Source organism: Macrobrachium rosenbergii, chromosome 42, assembly GCF_040412425.1.
Source record: "Macrobrachium rosenbergii isolate ZJJX-2024 chromosome 42, ASM4041242v1, whole genome shotgun sequence".
Classification (NCBI taxonomy): Eukaryota; Metazoa; Arthropoda; class Malacostraca; order Decapoda; family Palaemonidae; genus Macrobrachium; species Macrobrachium rosenbergii.
The window spans coordinates 25339388-25365632 of NC_089782.1; the positions used below are offsets into that span (position 1 = coordinate 25339388).

At 36.4% G+C, this 26245-nt stretch overlaps 2 protein-coding genes across 9 annotated transcripts; one reads left to right on the forward strand and one right to left on the reverse strand.

Annotated features, from left to right (window-relative positions):
* Positions 1–184: 184 nt before the first annotated feature.
* Positions 185–15518, forward strand: LOC136828086 (protein SREK1IP1-like). Of its 7 annotated transcripts, none has more exons than XM_067085824.1 (4): positions 834–1068; positions 4904–5034; positions 14288–14395; positions 14654–15518. In XM_067085824.1, the coding sequence occupies exons 2-4, from the start codon at positions 4918–4920 to the stop codon at positions 14858–14860; spliced, it is 432 nt and encodes a 143-aa protein (XP_066941925.1). In that variant the 5' UTR covers positions 834–1068; positions 4904–4917; the 3' UTR covers positions 14861–15518. The 7 variants fall into 7 exon arrangements, with proteins under 7 accessions (XP_066941921.1, XP_066941925.1, XP_066941924.1 ...); XM_067085823.1 differs by lacking the exon at positions 834–1068 and adding an exon at positions 1253–1376; XM_067085822.1 differs by lacking the exon at positions 834–1068 and adding an exon at positions 1321–1438.
* Positions 15462–24495, reverse strand: Rrp42 (exosome complex component Rrp42). Of its 2 annotated transcripts, none has more exons than XM_067085826.1 (6): positions 24299–24495; positions 21348–21544; positions 20882–21047; positions 20100–20294; positions 18147–18305; positions 15462–15631 (listed from the first exon to the last, which is right to left on the reverse strand). In XM_067085826.1, exons 1-6 carry the CDS (start codon positions 24353–24355, stop codon positions 15533–15535), a joined length of 873 nt encoding a protein of 290 aa, XP_066941927.1. In that variant the 5' UTR covers positions 24356–24495; the 3' UTR covers positions 15462–15532. The 2 variants fall into 2 exon arrangements, with proteins under 2 accessions (XP_066941927.1, XP_066941928.1); XM_067085827.1 differs by lacking the exon at positions 24299–24495 and adding an exon at positions 22043–22111.
* Positions 24496–26245: the final 1750 nt, after the last annotated feature.

Sequence of the window (26245 nt, forward strand, 5' to 3'; positions counted from 1 at the left end):
AAACTACAAATTTCTGCAAAATCAACGTTTCTCTTCAGTACTGTCATTTCGAGACAATAATTTGTTTCCCAAGCAGAAATGGAAAGCTTTTTTTAATTGTCATTTCTTGGTTGATTTTTCTGCCAGTACAATTTTAGAGTCCTTGATCACAGAGTTGATTCTGCCCTTCCCCTACAGCACCACTGCATAGCGGTCTTTTTTTCTTCCCTGCATTCTCTGCTCAGGTTTTGTAAGGCCTTGAGCCCTTGGCCCTTTTGAAAACTGACAAACTGATCTGGCTCGCGTATCCGTTATTTGCTGAACAGTACCCCGCTGATTTTGCAATCTTTTACCTGGTTCTTCATTCCAGTACCCATTTATTCACTGAATCAAGCCATTCCAGAGATTTTCAACCTTCCAAATCATTTAGACCACTGTCGTGTAGCTTGAGCTTTTACCTTTGTTAAAGTAATTGGAAGGATAGGCCTGCGCTCCAGGACTTTGACAATTGGAGTCAAACTATAACTTAGTCAAATCTTACCTTGGCAAGCATGGTGATTCGAATCCTTTTCCACTTTCATCACATGGTTGGTTTCTTCAAGACAACGCAATCTTGACATTCCTATTAAAGCTCATTATGATGCACCACACCGTTTTACGTCGTTGATCTGGCTATCTTTCAGCATATGGCTCATTTACTTTTCACTTTGTTCACCTTGGTTTTATGTACAGCAATCCACAGGGATAATTCCCTCTCTGGCGGGCCTTTGTACGTTTACAAAATAATGTGCCTCTTATATTTATATTGTCTTTCACTGTTTTCTCGTCAGTATCGTAGCTGCTGCAGAGATTTTAGTTCTTTTTTAAATTTTCTTTCTTCTTGTATGCTCTTCACTTCATGCGGTATTTACAATCTACTTCTTGAATGCATGCTCCACGATGCAACGCTACGCTATATGCATACATATATGTATGTATGTATGTATGTATACACATAAGTACACGAAGTCAAAACAAATTGAAACACAGGAGAACAAGGCAACGCATCAACAACTAAAATGAGTTTACTTCATAACATACCACAGCCACGTAAGTACCCAAATACCTCTTAATTACAAAAGCATCAGGTAACATTGCCCAACAGCTACTTGATTCTTCTTCTTGAACAATGTAATGACATAAATATATTTTTATTTTAATTTTTTTTATGAAGTTTGATGCACGAGAATTAGTAATTTGCGCCAAAGGTAAAACATTGTGCATCAGGTGCGAGAATGATTAATGTCATGAGCGTCGCCGAAAACTGCCAAACAACAAATACGACGCAGACGATCGACCAATCAGAACGCTCTGCTGCCTTGTTTCCACCAATGAGAATTCACGTTGCGTCTGTTTAGGTTTGTAGCTCATTCTGGTTGCGAATTCAAGTTGTAGGTGTTGCGACTGAGAGGAGATTTTGGTGAGTTTTGGTGTTTTAATATGGAAAGTGTAATTTGTGTGCCCTTTTAAGCTTATTCTCGGGTAGGCTAAGTTACTGCAAGGTAACTGAGGAGGTTTGTGTAAGCTTGGGCCTAAATTGTCACATGGGAAGAAGACATAGGTCTAGGGTTGTGTAGGCTATTTACCTTCCTAAGGGCTACCCTTTATGACCTTAGAATTAACGGTTCTGTATGACTTTAGGTATAAAAGGCATAACTGAGGCAATGCTAGCACTGCGGGATATAAGGAGTGGGGCCTAGTCACGTTGAGCTTAATAGCCTAGGCCTAGGCTACTAAAGTGTGCTAGCCACCAGGTTCGCCTACATAAACTAGCCCTATTCATTGTCGTAATATGCCAAATTGTTTTGTGAATTTCTAGGTAACTTTACAGAACAGTTGCTTACATGTTCTGCTATATATAATGCTACTGGAGGTCTAGTATAAGGTTAAATGAAGAGAGGGTTAATTTAGGACATAGCCAAGGCCTAGGCTACCCCTCATGAAACTTGGGTAAAACTTTACTTTAGTGTTATTATTTGCATGGCCAGATTCCCTCCAGTCGCCAACTGGGACAGATTACTGCCTTTTTGGGGGGTCCAGGGGGAGGCCGAGCCCCGGCCGGGACAGGGCATGTTGCCCCAAGTTAGGTTAGGTAGGTAAGATGTGGTTAGGTCAGGGCTTGGCATTACGGGAAATGGTAATTCTAGTTATTGTTCATGTATGTTAGACTATAGGTATTGATGTTTTCTATGTTTACTTGCCTTACAAAATTAAAATATTTTGTCATCGGTTATAGTTAAGCTGTAACTGACCTTTAAAGACTACACGACTGAATTACCTGGATGCGGGTAGGTTCAAACAGCATTCTTAGTAAGTAAGCTCACCCATTCTCCATAACTAACGGGCAAAATTGTAAACAGTAAACACCCCACGGCACGTTAGGTTGGAATTTTTTAGGTGTTTACTGGTTGCAATTTTGCTGTATTAGCTATGGAGGAGGGTGGGGGGGCTCATGAATGCCGGCTTAGATCTACCCGGTCAGCAGTGTAGTCTTCAAAGGTCAATTACAGTTTAGTTATAGCTGGCCGACAAAATATTACTTTAAATTCTCGTAAAGCAAGTAAAATAACATAGGAAAACGTAAATTGCCATAGTCTAGCTCACCGCGGACAGCCGGCTTATAATTACCTAGGAAAGGTTGTGTGTATGTATGAGGGACCTGCCCCGGTCGATGACTGGCAGGAATCAGGCTGCGCTATTAGTTTAACCGAAACTTGTATTCAACCTGCACTCAAGCAGGTGGTGACCTGTGGAAATTGTGTGCAACTCTTGGGTAGTTTGTCGAACAACAGGACTACCCCTGAGCAGAAGCTGTCCATTGTCTACGATTTTTGGTGGGTCCAGGGGGAGCAAAGCGCCCCAGCCAGTTCAGGCATGGCGCCTTAAGTGGTCTTAGAAAGGTAAGGAAACAGCATTCTAGTTTAAGGTTAGGCTTGTTTTCGTCTTTGAACTTGTTCCTGTTGTTCTGCTCTTTCCCTCTACAACTGTACCCCTTTGGTTCAGTAACTAATAATTTACATGCAAAATGGGTGCTTTATTAAGTACCAGCCCTTTCGGGATGAACATAAAAATGTAAAAAAGTTTGTGAAGATCATAAATATAGACAAAAGTCATAGAAAAAATATGTAAACTAAAGGCGCTAAATATTTTGGTTGGTGACTGGCTGGAGCCAGGCTATGGGTAGTGGCCATCAGTTTTACCAACTTGTGTTTTGGGAGAGATAAAGTGAAAGTGTAATCCATTTGACAGAAGGGTATGAAATTGATACATCACAACACATTAATTCAAAAACAAATGTCAAATTCATGTGCATCAGCCATACTAATCACTGAAAACTTAAGAGTCTGAAAATGCAATAAGGAAAATTACAGGGATGCATCCCAGACTAACCTCACCTAGGGTGCCAGATCCTTGTTTGGCCAACCCCCATTCAAAGCTAGAGCACCATCAAAATTAGAGTAAAAGACAGGGATGCTTCCTAACCTGTCCTAGAGCGCTGGATTCTTACCTGGCCAGAGGTTCCCCATCTTGATAAAATCTAGGCTCATAGTACACTTACCCCGTAAAGGGTTAATGCCATCAGTGCACCTCATGCAGTGCACTGTAGGCGTTACTCAAGGTTCTTTGCAGGGTCCCTTTCGCCCCTAGCTGCAACCTCTCTCATCCATTTTACTGTGCCTCCATTCATATTCTCTTTCTTCATACTTTCCACCCTCCCCTGTCAATTGATTCGTAGTGAAATTGCGAGGTTTTCCTCTTGTTACACCTTTCAGACGTTATCACTGACAATTTCCATTTCAGTGCTGAATGACCTTATAGGTTACTCTTGTGGAAGAAGGGCACATATCAGTGGAAGGGGGAAGGGGTTATTCGCTTTTAGATCGACCGAGTTCCGAGTTGCTTTAAATTTTCTTTAATATTAGATGTATATCTTTTAGATATACTGTATATCAGTTTTCTTACATGCATGGCAACCACTGGTAAAGTTAGATACTTGTAAAAAATGGCATCTGTCTGGAAACATTGAGGTCCTTTAGAAAAAAATATTATAAAACTGTCGCTATTTTCCTGCTCAAGTACCGAAATGTTTCCAGATGGAAGCCATTTTTTCAACTTAATATGTATGAGGTAAACATTTTTAAATTGATTATATCAGATGTTGAAAACTGGGAGGATTCTTGTAGTATCTTGGTACTGTGGCATGAGAATTTTTGAAGGTTTAAGTAGTTGAAACCAGTGTGAATAGTAGTTAACAGAAAAAACAAAATGGCTTGTCTAAGCTCTGATGTATCACATATACATAGGAAGTGCTTGTCACCAGTTGTGAAACCCTGCAAAACTGATAATCTTCAAAATAATTATAATTGACGTAGAAAATTATGCAAGCTTTCATTAACCTAAACCCCAAAGTTGCAGTGATTCTTTGATATTTTGAAGATACTACAGTAATGGATTTTTTTTGTTTTTATCATGAACAGGGTTGACCTGTAAACATTTATGATAGGTATGCAACTTATTGGGAACTGATAAAATTTTAACAAAATATTAGGGACCCAAACAGGAATTAAACCAAAGTTGGATGTTGTGATTAGGTAATTTTGGGCCAAGAATGTAGTGAGAAAGGATCGGATTGAGAGGCAGGGATTTTGAATTTTCAGAATAAAGATATGGTGATATTTTAGGTATCCAAATCTTCCCTTGCTAGGGTAGTTAATTAACTGTACCAACTAATTACTGTAGAGAATTATGTTGTGAAGGGCAGTGATCAGTCATACCTAAGAACTACTTTGAGGGATTTTTGTCGGCGTTGAACCAGTTAAAATTCTATTTGTATAAAGTGAAAAAATGTTATTAATAGTGTGTTACTGATCATCTTGTTTTTCAGAATGAAGATTAGAGATGGAAGATCGCCCTCTTGCCCGCATTGGCCCAACAGGTGGTGGTGATGTAAGAGCGTCTTGTAAGAAGTGCGGCTATCCAGGTCACCTTACTTACCAATGTCGGAATTTTATAAAGGTAGATCCATATTTTTTTGTGTACAGTATATAAACTAATGGTCATTTTATTTAGATATTTATTGACAAGATTTACATTAATTTTGTTTAATGCAGTACAGCATTTTAAGAAATGGATATGGAAAGAGTGGGTACAGTATATCATTTATGGAAATTGATGCCATTAATTGATGAATGAATTTTCAAATATTGAATGTTGTTTTTCAGGTTATTCTCTCTAGTATTGAGAATCCTTTTCCTGTTGATAGTTATTGTGTGTATGTGTGTATGCCATTAGGGTTCACATTCCTTTTGTGAGGTAAAGTAACAAAACTGTCATGGGAATGGATGTGTAAGGTTATGTTTTGTCTTTGGGAAGCACTCATTTGAGTTACCTCCAATATCTTTGTATCACACAGGTACTTGTTGGTTGCATAGCTCGTAAAACTGAATAGTACAGTTTCACGCTACATTAAATGCACATAGTTAAACATTAAACTTTCTGGCTTCTAAATTTATGTTGAGGTTATATAATAGAGATGAATAATTCACTGTTTAATTATGGTAACAGTTTCTCAGAAAACAGCAAGTACAAAACCAAAACGTTGCCATATTTGGTATTCGTACTTCATTATAGATTCTAACTTTGATAGAAGTAATACATTATAAATTCTAACTTTGATAGAAGTAATACACATTGTAGGCCTAAAATGCAATGGTATCTCAAAGATTGTGGTTTGTGCATATGATGAAAAGGGGTAGGTAAGGAATATAGTTAGGGGAATTCCACTCGCCTGGAGTGGCCCAAGTGTTCGTGAAAAGTATGGAAGTATATTGAACGTCAGGTTTTAAAGAAACTGCAGATGTCAGTAAGGCAAGTAGGGCATAATGAGAAATAAGGTTCAGCCAAGGCTACAATAATATGAAGCACATAATGACTTAGATGATTTTTGATAAGGAAGTTTTTATGTAGATAATGTTTCATGTGTCTAAGGGAGTGGATGTTTGAGTGTTTATTAATTCAAATGTTTATGTACATAGCATTTTAGCTTCTAAGCAGTAGAATTATCATGTTCTTTTTTCACAGGTGTTTGGTGGCAATGAAACAAAATTGTTCTGTGATTGTTGGGGGATGGTTTAAATGCATGGCTTAGAGAATGAAGAAGTCTCTTAACAAGGACAAAATTGATAAAGTGAAAAGTTTTTGTTGCGTTAGTATAAAGTTTTGGTTACTACCACTTCCTTTACAGTAAGGAGTTTTCTGGGATCTTATATGTATGTATATACATGTACTTTATAGTATGTATGTAGCAAAAGAGAAGTTGAAGCTACAAAAGAATACTTAGTACTAGTGCTGTACTCATTATTTGGCAAAAATATTTACATACCTCTGTTGTCTGATAGGTATTTACAGTGGAATTGAATGGAAATGTATTCATCTCAGAATGAAGGTGATGTTCTCCCACAAGATACCAAGGATGAGATAATTGATGAATATCTTAACAGTGTTATTGGTGTGGGAAAAGAAGTAGCTGTAAAAAGATACAGTTCAGATGAAAGCAAGATATGTAAAATTAGGGAGCTGGGCAGTGAATTTGTGATTTTAGAATTCAGTGGAGATGAGACGGAAGGTGAGGAAAATCTGAAAATTTGCCCACAAGAATTTTTGTCAACCAAAACTGTCAAATGTAAGGAAAGTCCATGTTACCAGGACTCAGCTACTAACTTCTTTGAAAGATGATTTTACCCCTTTAATGAAGGCAGATAAGAATGAAACTGCATCTCCTGATAAATCTCCATCAAATCGCAGGCTCTTTAACTGTCTGGAATGTACAAAAGTTTTCATTAGTCAGTTGGGCTTTGATAGGCACTTAATGGACCACCACCTTGAGGATTTTGATGGCCACATTAGTAATTGTGAGGCTTTTAATTTCCCTGAAGGCTGCAATATAAGTTGTCAATGTAAGCCAGAGTTAGAAGAGGCTTAACAAAAGTAGAAAACTAAAGTTTGGGGGTTAACACCACAAGGATGAAAATTTGTAAGTAAAGAAGGTAAAATGAAACATTTATAGAAGAATTGCAGGTGAAAACAGTAAATGATACAGGCACATGTGATGAAGAATTAGTAGTCAAAGATGAGGATTTTCAGTTTAAGTGCAATGGTTGCATGAAGTCTTACAGAAATCGTCGTGGTCTCAATCGCCACCTCAGAGTTCATAAGGGTGAGAAGCCCTATTTATGTTTCATTTGTTGCAAGAGGTATTCAAATAAACATGATTTACACAATCATGTGAAAAGCCATACTGTTTCACCACTGGAAATTAATAAGTTGTCAGAGTGTGTTGATAAACCATTCAAGTGTGGTGCATGTACAAAGCAATTTTCTTTTGAGTTTGACTTTGAAAGGCACCTAAGAGAGCATGAAAAAGTTGAGGGCACAGTTGAAGCTTTGGATAAAGGAGAATTGCAGGAAAACCAGATCCCTACAGTAAGCAGTACATCAGTGGTTGAAGAAAGTGTAGATGATGTTATAAATATCTCGGTAAGTGAAGCTAGTGTGGATATGGAGAGTACTGAGAATCTGTACCTGAAAAAGCTAAGGCCAAAAAAGTCCAAGTTTCAAGATAAATTGGGCCATGGAAACTTTGACATATGTGTTTACTGTAAACAAGAGTTTGTAAGCAGGGCAAGTTATGATGGTCACTTTACAAAACCGCAAGGCAATAAGCCTTATAGGTGTTGTGTATGCTTCAGGGGGTTTTCTTATAAACAGTGTTTACAGAAGCATTTGGAAAATCATATGTCGGGGGCAGGAGGCGCTGATGACACACTTAAGGCCACTAAGAGAAAACTTTCCAAGTGTAAGTTTTGCAAGATAGTCTTTACATCAAATTTTGAGCTTCAGGACCACTTGCAGATTCATGGAAAGAATGTTGAGAAGAAAAAGAAGGTTAGGGAAAAGCATTTTGAGTGTGAAGTATGTGGGAGGGAGTTTGCTTTTGAAAGAGCTTTTCTGAAGCATTGCCAAACTCACAATATGGCACATTTGTACCGGTGTTTTGTATGTGAAAGAAAGTTTATGAACAAGAGGAAAATAAGCTTTCACATGAAAAGTCACAACAAAGAAGGACTTTCTGAAGTTGTACCAGACTTTCCAGAGGTAGGGCAGGGTGAGCATGTGAAGGATAGAGAAATGTGTGAAAAACACTACAATGGTGATGTTAATCATTCAGTGGAAAGCAATTTAGGTGGTAAAAATGGTCATGTTGCCCCTGAAATTCCAAAATGTTTTGGACACCCTAAGATATGCAAATGTGTTGCATGTAATAGTGACCCAGTAAAAGAAGAAAAGGGTCAGAGCACTTGGAAATTCTTGGAAGGCTGTGATGAATCTCGTGAATGTAACAGTCAGCCATGTCCAACATATCGAGGACCCTGTGAGCTTGAACAGAAGGGTGCTAAAAGTTATCATTGTTTACAGTGTAAGAGAACTTTTCAGGATAGTGGAAAGTTAGACAGACATAAGCTGATTTGTTCAAAATTAATTTCTGTTGATTTGATTATAAACAATCTATTGTAATCTTGGGACTATTTGCAGTGGTTGTGTACTTTTTTCATAAAGGTATTTGCTCTACTTATGTAATTTACATAACCTCATGTTTACAAATGAATTTTGAATTTGAGTGTTGGCAGGCTCCAATGTGTTTTGTTATAGTAGTGCAATCAGGAATGACCCTATGTAGACATATTGTTGTAGAAGTGTATGTGTGTGTGTGTCATTGTTTTTGAACGCGACTACTAATTTAATGTCTTATGTTTACACATTGTTTGGTTGATACCCTTTGGAGTTTGAGTATTGAGTATTTTTGTTGATTTTTTGTGGCCAGCAATATTTGTAAAATAGTACTTGCTTTCCAAGGAATAATTCAATTTTTTACCAAGTTCAAGTTTATTTAATAGTGTGACCTTTTCTCTTTCTGAAATGTGGTGCAGTTTACTGTATTTAAATAAAGTAATAAGAAATATATTTTTTTTAACCTAAAGGCATCATGTAGTGTACTATTCCATCATTCTAAAGTTAACCTATTTTTTCAAAAGTTTAGTATTAAGAATTTTTAAGAAAAATGCTGCATCAGGATAGGTTTTGTGATTTGTGCTTTTTTTTTTTTACCTCTTTATGGGTTCACATTACTTCAGACATCTGTTTAGTAAGTCAGTCTTGACCCCCATCCCTTTTATATTTTAGATGTATTATCATCTGCATTTTACTACATTCAAGCATTCCCTTAGGCATCATCTCACTTTGCTGTGTAACACTGCTTTTAAACTGCTCCACATTCGTGTCTTGCTGAAGAGTAGATCCTATGAATAATGAATCCTGCTGGATAATGAGTCAGAAATAGAATTCGGTGAATCTTAACCGTTTTATAAATATAATATTTTGTGACCCAGATAACAATGTAGCTGGCTATTTTAGTTAATCATTACCATTATTAGTCATTTTGTTACTATCAGATTTTCCTTCTGTGGTATTAGTTGTGAATTGCATGTTCTAAGCCATTTGTCTCGTGAATTTTTTGCCTGGAGTTTCATTAAATTTTCATATGGTCTGGTCTTCGTATGCCTCTTTTCACTGATTATCTGGGCCTTCCTATTGGTCTTTGTCTTACTGATTAATATCTGCCACTGTTGTGACTAACTGCTTCTCCCTTTGAAGCAGTGAAACCAGCTCAAATTTTCTGGAAACCAATGTTCTTAATGTCATATGTAATGAAGCCTTCTTTGTACGCTCCAGTTGTGAATTTAAGCATTTTGCATTCTTTGTTTATTTTTTAAACACTGTTCCGGGGTATTATGTTTTGTTTTAATGTTACAGTGACAGATGGTGCTTGTGAGCATTTTGGTAGCACATTAAAAAAGTTGTATGCAAAAACAGTATACAAATATAACATATACTGACATAAGGAAATGGGTCTGAGTGATGCATACATTTATTAAAGTGCAACCAAAAACATTTTAAATACCCTAGGTTCGTTAGGCTTAACCTTTAGTCTCTGAAGAGATGATTTTGAATTGTATTGGTCTTGGTTCAAGAGGAAATCTTTTGAAATAATGTAATGAATGAGAGGTCATAGGGAAAGTATATTCCAAGTTCAAATAACCCCTCTAAACTTCATGTTCCCTTGTAACCTGACAATGTCAGAATTAATAAAAACTAAGCACTCAGTGGGAAGATAATTTGAAACTAAAATAATTTGGCTATATATGAACAAACTTAGGTATGCAGTAGAGTAACAGACTTCATGCCTGTTTTTTGTAGTGGTATTTCTTGGTAAAAATTGTATGGTTGAGATTTTGTGCAAAATTACTTTGTAGGTAATCTACCACAGTATGATCTTAGTGTTGGAAATGGAAATTGTAACACCTTTGAAATTGCTTATATTTTTGGCATCCTTTCTTACCTGTTCTCAAGAGCGATAGCACTAACTGTATATTAGATGACCTCTCCTTCAAAGTTGGATGTGGTCTGACAGACACACTCGCTTTTGAAATCGTAGACAAGTTATTTTTGCTGTTACCAGATCTGCTAAAGTCATGTCATACACAAAAACTGTCCGTGGACAAAGCATAGACGACTAGGTCCACGTGGGTAAATTTGTCTGTAGTCAATGTCTGGGTGGTTGCTGATAAACCAAATAGGTGGATTTGGCAGCAGTGTTGCTTCATGCCCATACCAGCGGACAAATTTTGCTATTGCCAGACACAAACTATGCTCATTTGCCTTCAACTACGAATTTTCGCCAGTCCACCAGTCATCCTCTGAATGGAGATTACGACAACTATGTCCACCGGACACAGTCAGATTGTGTAGATGCACCATAACTATTAGGCTTGGTGTACACTCGGCAACTGAGAAAGTCATTTTGCTTATGCAAAAAGTAAATGCAAAGATGCTCTGAATTAACACTGAAACTGTTAGCTGTCTATACCATACAAGGTACATGTAACTGTGTTATCAAGGGTAGGTTGTAAGAGGTAAGTCCTATGTATGGCTCACCACACAATGCAGCACAGAAGAGATTCATAATAAAAAGTTGAGAAAGTGCAGGTGCTTCTAAATCTTCCCCTCAAGTATTTGCAAGTTGTAAGGAGAGACCTGCATTGCTTCATCACTGACTTATAACTACTCAGAGTGCCATGAAAATACAACCTAGTGTTTCAGAATACAGTAAAGGGTATTGGACAGTTTTTTTTTTTTTTTTTTCCGAGTCACTATTCGCATATAACATCATCACAGCCTCTGAAATTCACACTGTTACATGTCGTATTGCATTTTCACTTTTTATAATTCATTCAGATTAGCTGAAAATGGTGTGTGCTTTCAAAAGTGACGAAGTTGCATTTGAATGACGCATCACTGCATCCTTACAATGAACTGATGAATTATGTTGATCTCTGCTTATCAAGAAAAAAAATGAAGTGCTGGTACAGCAGATAATTATAGACATTCATGTTGGTGACTGTTCAGCTGCATCCCCTTTAATTCCTTTACTATACATCTGTTCATATTCTCTTTCTTCCGTCTTACTTTCCACCCTCTTCTAACAACTGATTCTTGGTGCAATTTCAAGGTTTTCTTCTTGTTGACAGTAATCCTTTTCAGCACTGAATGACGTAGGTCCCTGCGCTTGGCCTTTGGTGTTAATTTTACATTCTATTCTAAAGCCCATCACCAGTAAATGCCAGGGTGTAAGAGTGGTGAATCGTAAATAAAGCCACCATGTGATGTGGCATCCTTCATTTCAAGAACTATAATGAAGTACTGTAATGCAATCTAGATTTTGATTGTCCATCATCTTTGATCCAAAGATAGTTTATGAATGACCTACATGTTCTGATTCTTGAATGCTTATAGTTCTTTGCTAAGATTTTCTAATTCTTGAATACTTATAGTTTGGCACTAAAAAAATGCTTATAGTTGTATGCTAAAAATTTTCTAATTCTTGAATGCTCATAGTTCTATGCTAAAAATCTTAGCACTCTTGAAAGCTAAGATTGTTTAGACATAAGTTGAGAAGGCAGTAAAAGCAGCTAGCCAGGCAAGTACAAGTAAATAATGGAAGTACTGTAGCAGGACAAGGTCTAGTAGAGGGACCTAGAAAATAAAGGAGCAAGCATAAAGGTGACTTGACTGAATGGGAATTCAAATATAAATTGCATAAAATAAACGAGTAGAGAGAGCTCTTTTGATGTATAATCAAAAGTAATCTGATTGGAAATGATGATGACTTATATTACTGTACTGTACTTTACTCAGAATTAGTGTTTCATGGCAGATTTCCACCTGTTTAAAGGGAACAAGGAAAATTGGCTATACATGTACTTTATATCAGTTAAATGCAGCAACCTTTTCAAAGCCTGGTGAACCAGTTTTGTATGAAATCTTAATTCAACATATCTGATTTATGAACTTTTGGGTCTAAAACCAAGCACTTAAAGAAATGAAAAGAGGGAGTTGGACTTGTTGGACAGCAAGGAGGAAGAAAGCAGGAATGGAGATAGAGTAAGTCTAGAAAGTGGGTGCAGCTAAGGGCCAAAGGGGTGTTGCAAACAACTTTTAAGAAATCCTACTGTTGCAGCGCAGGTGTACAGGGGTCACAGTGAGAGACCTCCTTAGGGGGTTAGTGCTGTCAGTACATCTCATGGGTGCACTGTAGGCATTACTAAAAGTTATTTGCAACATCCCTTCGGCCCATAGCTGCACCTACTTTTTGGCCTTTTTACATTGTATCAATTCCCATTTCCATCTTGCTGTTCAAAGCCCCAGCTCCCTCTTTTCACAGAGTTAAGTACTGAATGGCTGAAAGTGCCCCAGTGCCTGGCTTTATAGCTTAATTTTCATAGATTAAATCACAGTGAGAGGCAGTTATGGAACATCACTGCAGTGTGATACCATATTAATTTTTCTTGAAGTACCATATTAATTTTTCTTGAAGCCAAATTGAATTTTGTAATACCCTGACAGATCTGCAGTGTGTGCATTAACAAAATGTTTCTGTATGACACAGACTTTCAGTATCTACAAGTTTACTTTGGTCATTAGGATGGTAGCTTTCTTAAGTTTCAGGTGTATATTGGGCAAGTATGGTTTATAATTTTGTCCACAAGAAAATTGGGATTTCCAATTAGCCCTCAACTTCTGTTGAAGAAAATATTTTTGTTTAATTGTTAATTTTGGAAAAGGATATGCTTAAAAAAACTTGAAGTGACCTCAAGTAGAGGTAAGGGCTTAAATTTGCCTTTTAATATCTGAAGGGATGAATGCCACAATAGTGTTTAGCTTGTGTAATAAACTAAGTGTGTTGTTGTTGTGAGTGTATTACTTTTCCTCAAATTACAGGTTTATTTGTATAATTTTCCTGTATGAGGAGGATTGTTGTTATAAAAATTCAGAGGGCCATATTTTCTTTTTTACGTATTCTGTGGAACTATGAGTCCAGAAATGTGACTCTGTTGTCACATTAAAATTATACAAAACTGTATCATGAAACTGAACAATAGTGTGTCTGTTTATTTGTCGTGACTTATAAGGGAGACCCTTGTTTCATTTATTGTACTGAAATGAATATAAGATGAAGCAGAGACACTTATTTTGTAATGTAAAATATTAAACTGATGCAAATGCTTAGTTGTGACTAATAAACATTTGTTAGTTATAAATTAAGAATCTACTGGTTACTTGTTACCTGATATATCTGTAATTGTAGTAGCCACAATGCGCTCTTAACTTCTCAAATTCTCCACACTTTTTGGATTCTCTTGTCACTACAAGGCCTTAGATCCAAATGCAAGAAATATAAAGTAATTCTGATGTCCGGCATAACTTTTATGGCACTAAAGCTGCTTTCTTGCATCTTATATGGTATCATACTTAGGTACATAAATCTTTATAATACAGTGTAATACAATTGAGAAGGGTGATCCTAGAAGATCATTTATGTAACAAAATTTTATGCTCAAGTACTTTTGCTTCCACACTTTTTCATCAATAGTGTGTAAGTAGCCTTCAATATACCCTAGAAGATAGTTTTTGGCAAAATGCTAGGAATTTAACATTTTTTCTGTATTACTGCCATAATTTTGCATTACTATATTATTATGGAATAACTTGAGGACTATACTATTACGGAATAACTTGGAGATTAGCATTTATTTTAGCTATTATGAACCATATGCTGTATTACAAAATTTAATCTCTTGAATTATTCCAACAGGTTGATCCCCAGAAAGATGTAGTGTTAGATGTATCTTCAACCTCTTCAGAAGAGAGCGATCATGAAACTCCTTTGACCCAGCTGCGCACGCAAGAGCTACTTGCCAAAGTAAGGTTATCACTCAAGTCTTTAGTTCTATTATAAGTGCAATGGTGTATTACAAAAGCGACAAACAATTTGAACAGCTTTGTGGTGTGTTAAATTTATATATTAAAAAAAATAATGTAACAGTTTTATGAGTGAATATGATATACAGAACAGTAATGTACTGTACATCCTGATTAAGGTGTACTGTATTTTATCTGCATGACTTCAAATCTTTCATATAAACTAACTACTTTTTTTTACAAAATACTTTTATTCTAGATGAAAGAAGATAAAAGAATGAGGAAAGAAAGGAAGAGATTAAAAAAGGAGAAAAAGAAACTAAAGAAAGAGAAGAAGCACAGAAGTAAAAGTCATGACAGGTCACGATCTCGTTCACCAGTTAGGTTGAAAAAAAGTACAAAACACAAACCCAATTCATCGTCTGATAGCCGTGACTCCAGACACAAGAAGAAGAGCCATGACTGATTAGCTCCAGCTTCTGTGATTTGTTTTTACATGAAACTTTTGTTTAGTGGGTGATGGCATTTATCTGTGGTAAATGCAGAGAATAAAAGTGAACCTATTTTTGTGAATTTTCCATATAAAACTTGTGTTCGTAGAATATTTAAAACATGTCATTATGACTGAAAATGTACAGCATATTACCATGCAATATTCTTTGTCTCAGACTAGCCTACCTCAGAATTGGATACAGTGTACCTTTGTAGAGGGGTTTGTAAAATTCTTGAACTCTCAACACTGGTAATTTGAAATTCACTGTACGTAGATGACAGTTCTGACATTATTTTTTATTTGAATGAAGTTTTTGAAGAAAATAGAGATAAATTCTCAACCCTTTATAGTTGGTAAGTGAGAATTGGAATGGTGAATTTTAGCTTATTTCCTGTGAACAAATTTTAGACAAGTTGACACTGCCTAAAAATGATTACAGTTATGTGTTGACTTTTTTTAGTTATTGTTGCCTATTATGAATGCTGCTTATGCGATTGGCTGATTATTTCATTTCTCACAGATTCCAATTCACTCCAGTTTATTTCTGACAACAAAAAAATGAGAGAAAAATGTGAAACTTTCATCCATTTATTTATAAAAAGAGAGAAGATATTAAAAATATTACAGTATTCCAATTTGTTTTCCTCAAAGAAAACCTTTAATCTGTCTATTCTCTATGCTCTCTTCCTGGTGCAATTTCATCTGAAGATGCTGATGGATCCTCTGTCCAAGGTCTCTTGCACTCTGGAAAAATGTGAAATTAAGTACATTCAATGTAATGGAACAATAACAAAATGGCATTCTGGCTGTACTGATTCCCTGAGATAATTAGAAAATTGGACTTTAAACACTCTTTTTCAAAAATACATAACTCTTAACTTACGTATGCAATATCACTTGTAATGTAACCGATTACCTGAAAGATATTTCTGCAGAGACTTAATTTTTTATTGTTGCAGTTTAATCCTTGCTACTAGGGGAGGCCTGTATTTTGCCTTTAGAGGCAGCCCTTGTCACCAACTTACATTTTAAGCCTTGACAAAAAAAAATGAAAGTTTTCAAAATTTTTTTTTGTGCCTTGAATAGCATAAACCCCTCATTTTGATAACTAGTTTATTATTATTAGTAATAATATTCAAACATAAAACTCTCATAAGCAGCATACTGAAATGGTCACCACCTTTCAAAACGAGCATCCACAAAGCAGAGCAACATAAACTAAACACTTACAAAAATAGTAATAAAATAAGAAATACTAAGGTAACTGTGTATGCTTTACCTAGTACTTTACAACTTCTCTTAAACTTACATATTATTGTTATTATTATTATTATTCAGAAGACAAACCCTATTCATATGGAAGAAGCCCACAGAGGCCACTGACTTGAAATTCAAACTTCCAAAGAATTATGGTGTTCATTAGATACATGTAACAGAAGGTAATGGAAAATACTGATAGAAGAAATCAGTTATAAAGAAGAAAAAATTAGCAAATTAATAAATAAACATAAAAAAGTAAGAAAATTATTAAACTTTTGAAGTTCCAGTAGCACGACATCCTCAGGGAAACTGTTGTACAGTCCAGTGGAGTAAGGAACAAATGACATCTGGAAGGAGGCATATTTACCATATGTTCTTGCTGCTGTTCAGCAAATTTGGTTGCTCTCGGCAGGAAAAGGGGATCAGGGATCAATTGTGAATGTGAAAGATCTCTGTTAAATTCCAAGTAATGGAAAACTGACAAATGAGACTACCTGTCAGTGGTCCAAGTCATAACTGCTAATTTTAGGAAATGGACGCCTACCACTATGACAACTCGATCTAAAAAAAGATAAATCTCTGGTAAAAGCAGACATCCACACCAGAGAACAGTACTCTAGTAAAAGAGGGACAAATGATGTAAAACAAATTGCACTGATTTTATCTTTATAAATAATACCTAACTTTTGTGTGGCATATGCTGACACTTTCATTAGATGTGTCTCAAAAGTAAGATGTGAGTCAAAAGCTACACCTAGAATAGTTAAAGCTGCAGACTCATTCAGTAAAGACCTGGGATTGGAAGACTCATGGTTCTTGGCTCTGTGACAATAGCTCTTCACCATTCCAAATGATTAGAGATTTAATCTGGTTTGGCTTAAGAGCAATTGGCAATATTATGAGCAACCTACAGCCTTTCTCCAACCCAGACCATAAATATAAATCATGGTGGTGAAAGCAGACCTTCCTTACAAACGAGAACTTCAATGGTTAAATACAGAAATCTGGAACCTTGAAAGTTCTGCAATCAATATCCCCTGGAATTTGACCACCTATGATACACATAAGAGTGAAATGAACCATTTACAAGAAAGTATGACTTACCAGCACTTGCAAGAACAAAAATAACACTCAGGATATGTGGATTAATTCTGTATTTTGTTGCTTACAAGTGTAAGAGAAAGCTTTGTGAGGAAAGACTGTTAATAAAGCAAGCCTTTCACTTGCCAGTCAACTACTACTGGGCATTTTAGAATAATTGCTTGGCAAGATGACTGTGCCGTTCATTTTCTTTCATATAATAACTTCTGTAATACTCACTCTTCTTAATGAAGGTGATTTGTAATATTTTGTGAATTCTTAAAGTTTTTACTTGGCGTTTACCCTCCAAGCCAGTGATGTCATTTGCCACTGGGTGTTACTATGTATTGTACACTGTTCTTTCTGCTTTTGTTTTCCATGAGTAATTTCCTTTACTTTTTGGATTCTGGGGACTGTGATCAGAATTTTCATGTAGGCCCTGTTTGCTGTTACTACCAGCAATTGATCGGGTAAGTTTCAGTAGCAATTTTTAGTACTGATTTTAAGTCTATTACTGTATATGGAACTGGGGAGGGTGTTTGCAAGTATGTGCATTTTTGTTGAACCACACTACATACTGCTCATGTTTCCTTGGATAGGTTATGCATCACTATCTCTGTGCATTTAAGCACTAGTTCTTGTTCTTACTAATTATCTTACTCTTAAGATGATACGGTAATACATTAAGAGCTATTAAAGCAGTCACATTTTACAAAACCATACAATTAAGAAATTAACCACAATATCACAAAATTTCTAAAGAAAGAATAAGCTCTAATGATTAGCCTAATTAATACAGTGCTGTAGAGTAATTTATATGGATTTATAAAGCTATATGGTCAAGATATGTATTTAACTGGACTATGAACTGCAAAGAATTTGTCTTAAGAAAAAGTAAGCATTCATATCACTGACAAACCTTTATAGAAGATGACAAAGTTTTTGGAGTGAATGTACCACTCCCTAACAGCTGTGTAGCAGTTATGTGTCCTTTTGGGGTTACGCCTACAACGACAGATACTGGACCACAACATTCTTCCTCTGGGGTGGGGTCTATGACAGTCAAATTTTCTGTTATCTGTAACAAGAGATCAAATAGAACAACAATTTAATTATAAAAATTAAATTACTGTGTTTATAAAACAGTTTGGAATCTATTATAAATACTATAAAAATTTTTCTACATAAACCAACAACATATAGTAAATAAAAAAGGACGAAATCATACAGTTTTGTCATTTTGGAAAAAAGAACAAATACTACTCTCCCTGGTAATTATTTCTGCCAATGTGGGGAGTGCCCAACTTTACCATTCTGACTCACTGGAGATCCAGAAAGATTTACCTTTTAAATACAATGTACTTACCTCTCCATTACGTAGGTCAGCAAAGGTACAAAAGATAGCAAAATTTAAAGGATCTTTCTGTTTTCTCCAAGTACTGGCCTAAGTGTCCACTTCCCTCACCCTCCACCAGGTACAAACACCAAATGGCAGGTAGTATCCTTCTGTGTTCTTTGAATGTGGAAAGGATGGGAGGGTCATTACAGTATATAGTGGAGAGTAAGTATTAAATTTATGATTGATATTTTTGCAATGAAATTTAACTCTCCATTATACAGCTGATTCCCACATTAATGAGGAGATGGGCAAAGTAAAATCAGCCATACCTCTAAAAGCCAGCACTTACCATACAGTAATTAAATTCTGCTGCATACCCAAATGTGATTGCTTACCTGACGTAAAAAATCCATAGGCTGTTCCTGCTGCCATTAAGGATAATAAATCAGGTTGAGAGACCTCATTTCAAGATGCTTGAGGTCTCATGAAAGATGCCACTTTAAACTGTATACAGTAAGGTGGGGAAGGATTTACAAGCTAGAAAGTACTCATAGATATAAAGGTACCATCCTATACACGCACTGTGTACCTCCAAGCTTCCCATAACTTGACCAGATTTCTAACTACTGTAGTTGAAAGATGAACAAACTAATACTATTTCTACTTAGGATACTACTTCCCCTGCACAAACTAGGGGCACTAAACCTCTGCAAGGTTAAACATTATAAATCTGTGCTGATGCAGCGGTAGATTATGATTCTAACAAAACATGATCTGCGACAGCTTCCTAGTTTAACTCCTGATAAGGAGCAAGCTTACTATATAAAACCTATAGATCATTCGCCACTCCTACAGACTGGGTCAAAGCTACATGGGTGAGCAAAGTCTGTCTCTCTCACTCTTGCCAGCCACATCACATTTAGCTGAATCAAGCTTTTGCTGCTTCCTTAACCTGTTAATCTCCCTCCTCTTTCAAAATTAACATCAGCAAGCTTATCACTTTCACTCCAGGTCTTGCAAATGTCACCCTGTTGACAAAAACCCAGTCAACACTCATGCACCAAGTGCAGAAGTCATATTGGCAAACTGAAAGTGACTATATCCTATTATGGCAGCCACTTTCCTTGCAAACTTATCAGCTATTACTAGGATTCATCATAAGCCTAAATCAAAGAAAGTTTAAGACAAACCAAAACAACAGCAGAAAAATAGAGTAATTTCACTATCCAGATCCATCATTTCATTACACCAGTGACATTAAGGATACTGCCTGTCAGTTGGTGTATGTACCTATAGGTTCCCTGGTGGAGGGTGGAGGAAGTAGATGGATATGGGCCAGCACATATAAAAAAAATGGGGAGAATCTTTAAATTCTGCTATCTGTCGTGCCTTTGCTGGTGAGGAAGGTAAAGCTACATAGTGGAGAGGTACATTTCATTTTCACATCACGTGTCATAAAAACACAATTACAGAGAAACTTTTAAGAGCCATATAAATGGCAGCATGCATGTGATATTTTAAATTTCTGCTTACCCTCAAATGTGTGATCAGGACTGGAGCATTGGAGACATCGACTCTGTCCACATCATGAGGATTGTCTGACAGGGAAAATTCAAGTTCACCTCCATCTTCACCTACCACATATATTCTAGGTAACTTTGTTGCCCAGAGAGCAGCTTTGACACCTACGCTAACTGTATCAAATAAATTCCCACCACACTCTAGGATCTGAAATGACAGAACTTATTTAAAATTCATTGATGCAATGTCTAATTAATTCTGAAAAATACTATATAAAATAATGTTATAGCAAGACATTTTTACGTGTACTCAAAACTTGGCATAAAATGTTTAGAAACCAAAAGCATAACCACCCAGTCTCTCTCCAACCTGGACTGCCCACCCCCCCAAAAAAAATAAACTCCGTTCTGTATAAAACCACAAAATATAATGTTTACAATTACTCTAGAATTTTAAAAGTACAGTATCCCCCTTGGACTTTAACCTTTGACAACTCTGACAATTTGTTTGGCGGAGCTTTGAAACTGGCAACAACAGTGGGACCAAGATGGAGGTACTAAGGTCCCACAAGGTACTTATGTATCTGCAACCTACCAACTTAACATAAAAGAAAAATTACTCTGGTCCTGAAGATGTTCCCTCCCCAGATTTGCAGATCTTATCCATCTAACCACAACTAATTTCAGTCACTGATTTGGTACTTGGTATGTGTCCTATTTTACATGCCATTAAGAATGTGATTATAATAAAATTACAAAATATATATGTAATTTGCAAAAGTACCCATTACTTACCTCTATATCAACATAAAGTGCTTTTACATATTTGCCTTCAACCACACACAGTTTCCTTGTATCTAATGTGTGTGGAGAGGAATAAACTCTTTCTAGCATCGAACTAAGACTTGTTGCTAGATCCTCACCACCACGTCCCTCAAATTCTGGTGCAGCATTGGCAGAACTGAAGCAAAGGAATAAAATGTTTTGTTGTAAGATGTTACGACTACCTCATCTCAGTTTAGTCTTTCTCAGCAAAGATTATCTAAAACCACTATAACAAAAAATGTAGACAATTACATCATGGAAGAATACACTAAAATTCAAAGAAATCAATATTTTTCAACACTTTCAACTCTACATCCAGTAAAAAATATGTGATTCATTGAGGTAAAAGAAAAATCGTTATAAATAATTTCCAAGGGGGTATTATACCTCATATTTCACGAGCATTGTAATGCCATACATATTTCATACTCCTTACCAATTTACAAAAAAGTAGAGATGCCCATTCTTTGGTCGATCAGGAGCTGGTGGTTCCATTTCCATTTTAACTGTAACCAATACATCAGTGCGATCGAGTCTAACTCTGGCAGAACCATTTGCTGTAGATACAATGCCTGTCTCCAGTTCTAGCTGTCTATAATCAAGCCGCTCTCTGCCATCAACCCGAATTCCAAGCTGTGAGAATACACTGTGCTTGAAATATGGTACAATGTGTGCAGGATATCAAATTATAAACATTATTGCAGCACACACATGAAACTAATATATTGGCTGTTTATAGTACAGCTTTAATTATTCATATTACAGTAATCAAAGGACATAAAAAATAACATCTATCATCAAGCCATTGAATTTTCACTAAAAACTATATGAAGACCTGCTAGCTTTAAAATATAATTAATTATTACCAAAATACAGTAATAAAGCCATACTATCACACAAATTACAAATTTAGCTATTGAGTAGTTTGTTTGTTACTATAAATATCTGTGAGAATCAGCAGGTATGAATAATTTTCTTTACTTTTTCTGATTTGGAAAAGCAGTCCATCACAGTAGTTATTCAATTATTATGCTTCACAGCAGACAAACAATCATGCACAAGCATTAGTACAAATGAAGAAGTGATTATTGTACTGAAGTGACACTTAAGTAAATTATTACTATGATGTACCTGTGTGCAGGTAGTGCGTACAGATACGATACAAAGAAGGAGCCAGCTTTCCATGTGATCTCTTTTATTACCATGCTGCAACTACTGTACAAACATATAGGAGGATTGAGGGGTAGACACTATACTGTTAGCTTATGGTTTGAGTATATACAATTTTATATATTTAAAGAGGATAAATTCCTTGACATAGTGCAAAATGCAACTGCATGCAAACAAATCACCTTACATAATATGGTTCTGTGTATCTAATGTACAAGTATTGTAACAATTTCGTTAACAACTTCATGCCTGGTTGGTGTACCCAGGCTTACAATTGACTAACTATGTTTTGCTCTCTCAAAAAAAAAAAAATTGTATGAAGGTACTTATTTTTTACTATTAAATCATTATGTCAGAAATATAAAAATGCAAATCAAGCCAATGAAGGAGTCATGCTAGAACCAAAAAGTATGAATACATGAAGTATTGTGATGATGTAACTTCTTAGTTCCAAATGTGTCCAACTAGGTCTGTACATGTAGTGTATTGACAAGGTACAAGGTTATAAGGATGATCCTCCCAGCCTGTTTTTGAATCTAAATAAGAATAGCTTAGTGTTGCCTTCATTGCTAATCACTGTCACTTCTTACTTCAATTCAGCCTTAAATTTATATTACATATTTCTGCAATTTTGGAATACTCGATAACACCCAGTTGCAATACAGAATTTCAACAAAGATAACTACCAATTGATTTTTTAGCTCATAGCCAAATTGACCAAAGCTACAGCTCTATATGCTAAGCTATCTGTAGGATATTTATCCAATCAGGAATATATACCCGTACACAGGTTAAGCTATAAAAACAGCAGTTCAATACAGCTAATCAAAAGAAATTTTGGCCATATAACCAGATTTATTTTGGCAATTTGTGGGCTAGAAGCAGCTTCCATCAATGGTGCAGGTATAAAAACCTAAGCCATAAGTTCAGCAATCGTAAAAGAGAACTAACACCTAGGCTATGCATATATGCGATGAAAAACATTTACTGTATGGTAAGAATTTGGAAAATGGAGCCAGCAACTAGGATAGTCCGAACCTATATGTTGTGTTAAACAAAATAATTTAATCAATAGCTAAAAAACTAAAATATAGTGGGTTACACTGGCCTAGCTTTGACTATTACCTTCCTTTAGGCAACTTAAGCTTTAATAAGTTATGATGTCATAATTTATGGCAACTTAACCAATAACATTAAAGTGTTGCCTGGAAGGGATCCATGTGGCCAAACTCCTAAAGCTCCTTCAGCTATGTCTGTTAAGACTATGGTATAGTATGCAGCAGGTACCTAAGAACACCAAAGCAGTATGTAATGGCCTTAAAAATAAACCAAAATTGTCAAGATCAAGGCTTAATTTTTATTATATGTATAAATTACACTATAAAGCTGTTTTCAATTACTTTATTACATGAACATTTGCAAATAGTAAATTTTAATTTAGTCTAATACCTGAGCCCCTCTCACATGCACACCAAGTTTAGCATCAGACTCAGGAGCATGAACATGAAACATACCACAACTGGGTGAAAATCTATAGTATTCTTTGAATACCAGGCTATAACAGAAAAGTTAATTGTAAGAAATCTTAAATTTCAAGTTATATGGTAACTTTGGGTAGTCTGCAGAACGACGGGATCAGGTTCTATCAGTATCTCCAAACAGGGGCTTGGTCCACGTTTCCGATGTTTAGTACTGCATTACTTTAGAGGGTCGGGGGAGCCACCAGCCAGGTAAAGGCATGGCGCCCTAAGTGAGGTTAGGAAGGTAAGGTCCGGTTAGGTCAGGTCACAGCATTCTAGTCAAGGTTAGGTCTGTGTTCTGCTGCAGAACCTGTGCCCATCATTCTTCTCTCGGCCCAAATAGAAGTTACGGCCTATCTGACGGAAAATAATACTCAAAATGGACAGTTTGTTTGTTTTCTTATGTACTAGGCTAGTGGTCGAGGCCCTGGCAGCTCAATGTTGTCCTAGATTAGGCTAGGTTGCGATGTGGCCTATCCTTTGAACTGCCATTACATTATTAGGATACGAATAGCCTAACGCACGGTACGATTTTTCGGCTATGTGTAAGACAGGGGGAAAGGACAGAAGGGATGGGGTAATCGAAGAGAAAAATCATTTAGAATAAAAGCTAAGGCCTAAGAGTCACTTCTTCAAGTGTAGGTTATACTAGTCCCGTGAGCAAACACTTAGCCTAACGTAGGGTAGAGCTGCATACCTTTACTCCATCCACTATATATCTTTTCTCAGCATCGCTCAAGTTTAAATCTGTCATTTTTCTATCAACGGTTGACACTATAAAAGTCTATCAATCAAGTTTAGTAGTGTTATTCAACTTTACAGAAAATTATGACAACAGTAAACACATTCACCAGGCAGCGTGTTATTTACATCGCTTAGTAGTACACTAAACTTATGGTTCTGTTTACTTCTTTATAATCAATCTAGGAATTCAGGTGATCTATAAGAAAAGGAAAATAAATCCTGAAGTATTGTCCTATCTGTAACACTTATTATTATTATCGTTGTTTTTTTTATTCCTTTATACTACTTCATCAAGGGCGCTTGCTCATAAAAACAGAGAGTTAAAAGACAATAAAAGCACCCTACTACTGTCCTCTTACAAAGCAAGCAATAGATTACAAGCCCTCTTGCAAGAACTTTCTCAGACCTACATTCGTGTTATGCTTCTTCACAAGTCTTGTTAATAGCAAGGTCCAAGGTTAATAGCACCCCAGCTAGCCTTAAATACACAGTGTCATTCATCCCATTTTCGCAGTCATAAAAATAGGATTTTGTTGTTGTTCTGCTTTTCCTATTCCGTAAACCAGTATTTTTTTTTTTTTAACCTTCCTTAGTCTTCGTTATATTTACAGTTATCATTTCAACCCTCATTCTTCCAAATATGACTTGTAGAGAAATTCGATTACAAGATCCACTTCCCATGCTAATGACATGACCACTGGGCCGTAGTGGTCAAATTTGCTAACCCCAGCGACTAGGATTAGCAAATTTATTGTGCGACCATATCTTTCACTCTAATCATGTTTTCCATCTGTCATATCCTACAATGAGAGGTCGTATACATGCAGCCTAAGTATGCTAGTGTTACATGCAGCCTAAGTATGCTAGTGTTGCAAAGTGCTAAGAATCTCTGGGAAATCTTTTAACTTTACTGAAGGTTGGGGGAGGGGGAATAATCAGTAGCAGGATTGGCTCTACCCAAACATACAGAACTTACCTCTTTCTGTTCTTTTCGACAGCATTCTTCTGTTGACCACTGCTTGAACTGCTACCTCCGCTCGTCATCTCCATGCCCTCCCAAAACTCAAGCTTTAATATAGCGCTTCCTATGCCCGTTTTAAGATCTGTCACCGCAAGTTCTTCATCTTTTTCTCACTTTGGTTTCAAAAGTTGGGCTTACTGCAACATCAACACACCTGAAGTTAGAATTCCCAATTGTGAATTTCCCATCTGTTATTGTGTCTGGCTAAAGTGTTCTCTTCACACTTATTACACTTTTTGTTGTGATGTTCATCAGTTTCAACGACTTTGATTTTTCCTCCACTGACCTTAGTTCATTGCAATCTACTCACAGTAAATGGCTTCACGGTAAAACTGGGGGTAATGAGGCCTTTCTTTTTTCTGTTATTGCAAGACTGAACAAATCATTCTTCACTCAATACATGTTACTAAGGTGTCTCATATCTGTGACTTCTGTCTTTTGCTTTGAAAGGTGCCGAAACGAACCTTTCTCCGTGAAATCTCGCGGAGGGGAAGGGGAACGTCGGCCACCCACAGTTGCTTTTTTTCAAATAAAGTTGACCTTGCTTACTGGGAGAGCTTTATCTGAGCATCTCATCCAGATGGGCCAGGATTAAAGGCAACGTATCAGTTTACTGACGTTTCCTTTACTAGATTTCTAGGTCGTTTCTTACCTCGCCCCCAGAATGCTTAATGTATGTTCAGTGATTATCTTTTCGGCTACTGTCCCGTAGAGCCTAAGGGGAATGTATACTTTTTGCTCACATCAGGTGGCCCAGCAACACTTGCCAACCACTGCTTCTTCCATTTAATCCCTGTAGATCAGTCAACCTTGCATTGCATGGTTCAGTGACTAATTCTGTCCATCTCTGCCAAGCTTTCAAGTGTTCTACCTTTCTCC

Excerpts from the sequence above, each read along its gene's own strand:
- Rrp42 (XM_067085826.1), bottom strand. The coding sequence starts at position 24,355 with ATGACAGATTTAAACTTGAGCGATGCTGAGAAAAGATATATAGTGGAT. Across the intron at positions 20,295-20,881 it reads CACTTTATGTTGATATAGAG|ATCCTAGAGTGTGGTGGGAA; the intron begins GTAAGTAATGGG and ends CTGTCATTTCAG. Across the intron at positions 18,306-20,099 it reads TCCTGATCACACATTTGAGG|ATAACAGAAAATTTGACTGT; the intron begins GTAAGCAGAAAT and ends CTCTTGTTACAG.
- LOC136828086 (XM_067085820.1), top strand. The coding sequence starts at position 7,180 with ATGAAGTCTTACAGAAATCGTCGTGGTCTCAATCGCCACCTCAGAGTT.